General features: G+C 53.6%; 1 protein-coding gene across 1 annotated transcript, besides 1 other annotated feature; it reads right to left on the bottom strand.

The window, feature by feature from the left end:
- Positions 1-2,624: a sequence feature (heterozygous, non-Esmeraldo-like haplotype).
- On the bottom strand, positions 5-2,624 carry Tc00.1047053509621.10 (hypothetical protein, conserved; the record flags this gene model as incomplete). The annotated part of the gene is made up of 1 exon (XM_797664.1): positions 5-2,624. A coding segment is annotated over one exon (2,620 nt), but the record flags the coding sequence as incomplete, so codon positions are not given.

Here is a 2,624-nt window from a genome sequence, read left to right as displayed (position 1 = left end):
AGTGTCAGACGTAGTGGCAAAATGGGGCTCGTAACGTTGAGTGGAGTGCCATGTTGGCCAACTTTCCACGTGGTGTAAAATCGCGAAGAGTGGGATCAAATAGATCCCCATGCCGGTTCCTCAAAAAGTTCCCTGTTTCTGAATTCCCCTGCACTGTGCCACTGATTATCCCCAAAATGTATTCGTAGTGCATCGCCGCCCGCGTCACGGCCTCTTGTCCTTCCTCACCCATTCCACGAGCCACAAACGGAGTGCCAAGAACTGGCTGCTCAACCAAATAACGTCGGTGTGGGGGTCGGCCGTAGACTTCAAAGCGAAATGACAAGGGCGGCGGTGCCGGTAGTCGGGCAGCAGCACACTTTTGTGGCAACCTAGACTTGACGTTCGTGAAGAGTGGCAGGGCTTCGACGACGTCAAGGCCATTATCCTCTAGATCCACACCACTTCTTGGCGCTTTCCCCTTAGTAAAAAGAGCATCCCATACAACCTGTTCCTTCATCTTCTTTATGTATCCACGGCACGCCGTCACGTAACCTTGCCATACGCGTGACTTGTGGCATTCTCTACGATTTGGGGGTCTCGGCAACGGCGGCTTCTCCATGTGCATGTCTGGAAGACTTTTTAAGCCTGGCGGTGAATTCGTATTCGGGGGTCTCAACGGATCACCAGGATTTGGGGCATGGCGTCCTTTTGACCTCGCGATAGCCGCATACTCTGCCTGTTTCGGCCCAATGTAAATAGGTATCCCCAGTTCTCCGAGAACATAAACAGCGTGCATGCAACATAAAAAAAAGGCATCTTTCTTTGTTAAAGCACATCCCAAGGCGTAGCGTCGGCCAAATTGCGGGGGCACCGGTATTTCCATAATGGCTCGATGAACAAAGCCGTAAAGGGGATTGCAGACGTTATATTGCCGCATACAGCGAGAAATATCTACCCCTTGACGTCCACAGTAACTTTCAAGCAAACGTGGTGCATGGCGAAAGAATTCAGAGGGGTGAACAAAAACTAATCCCGCCAAGTCGAAAAGTGCGTCGTCCGTCACTCCTGGGGAAGGCGAAACGACTTCTGCTTTTCTCGTTGCCGTGGCATCCGTGTGATTCTCTCCGTCTGCTGCCTTATAATTCCCATCCGGTGGATGAGTTGATGACACTGTTTGCTTTATACCCTCGCCACAGGGTGCTGTGCCCTCCTTCCTTGTCTCCTTTGACAGGCGCGCCCACAGGCACGAGTCCGCGTGCTCCTTTCGCACCGGTGGAGGAGTAGGCACAGCCCTTCGCGTGGAGTGCGTCTCGTACGGCGCCCAACGACCGAGCATTCCGGCGGCATCGCAGTGCCTTTCCTGCAAAGCTTGAAGATCGTAAAGCGCAATTCCGAGTTCGTCAAGAAGAAGTTCGGCATGCACAGCGCACATAACGAGAGCCTCCTCCTCCGTGTAAGCCTCCCCGTGTGCCACAACGTGACCAAATGCCTCCGGGACCGGAAGCACAACTTTTTTCACCCATCGTTTCAGTCCTTCATCCGTCTCAAGCATAGAGCTCGTCACAGCGGCCTCCAACCGCTTCCCATGGCGCTCCAAGTAGTCCCTCAATCGGACTAGCGCAAAGCGATCCGCCTGGCGGACCGAGGGAAGTGTGTGGACGTAATTTCGAGTCTCTTGCACGTTAACGCTTGGGTTTTGAATGATATATCCTTCCGCATCGGCATCCAACGACCAGTCACTCTTTGGCAATCCCGCTCGTGCGCCTTGAATCCGCGCCTCATGGTACTCTGACGAAAAACCACGCTGCCGCGCAGCCAGCGGTAAACCACCAATGTTTCTTGCTGGCGAGAGCCCTGGAACCACGATGCGGCCGAGATGAGCCACAACATAGCGGTAGGGCGGCGGAATGACTGTATCACGGGTAAGATTACGCTGCTGGAACTTCTCTCGGCCGACGGTTGAACTTCCCAACAGCGGGCGATCAAGTGATTTGAGCACACTGAGGGCATGCATGGAGGCGGTGGTTTCAGCCTCCATCTCTGATGTACCAATTCCAATGGCCACAAAGGATGACACGGCGACATCATCACCATCATGAACACTTGCCGACCCTGTAGATGCCGTTGTACCCGCCACGAACGGAACAGGGACTGTTACCGTTGCCCGATAAACCTCGTGGCCCTTCACACCAAGGCTCTCCACAAAAAATAGGGAACCCACTTCCTTCGCGTCTTCCCGATATTGCGCCATGTAACTCACAAAAATGTGGTGGGCAGCTGGATCAATTCTTTGCAGCTCCGTGACGTTTTCAAATTTCTCAATTGCCTTAGCGTGACTCAGGAGAACAGATTCCAGAGAGGCCGCAGAGTCCACCTCGGCTGCCGTCTTCACAGAACTTTCCTTAACAAGCTGAAGGGGCGGTGGAGACGGCTTCGTGAAGTGATATTCATACCCACAGGGCCCGCTGCACCAGCGATTTACCTTTCGACACTCATCCGCATGAGTCTCTTGCTTCTCCTTGTCAGAAGGATACAATGCAAGTCCTAGTGCATCGATGATGAGCTCGGCATGCATACATGCAAGCGCAATCGCTTCCTTCTTTGTAGGTGATTTGCCACACGCAATGCGCTCGCCGAACGCC

This window comes from Trypanosoma cruzi, genomic scaffold (assembly GCF_000209065.1).
Source record: "Trypanosoma cruzi strain CL Brener 1047053516301 genomic scaffold, whole genome shotgun sequence".
Lineage (NCBI taxonomy): Eukaryota > Euglenozoa > Kinetoplastea > Trypanosomatida > Trypanosomatidae > Trypanosoma > Trypanosoma cruzi.
This window is presented reverse-complemented; position numbering and strand designations above follow the sequence as displayed.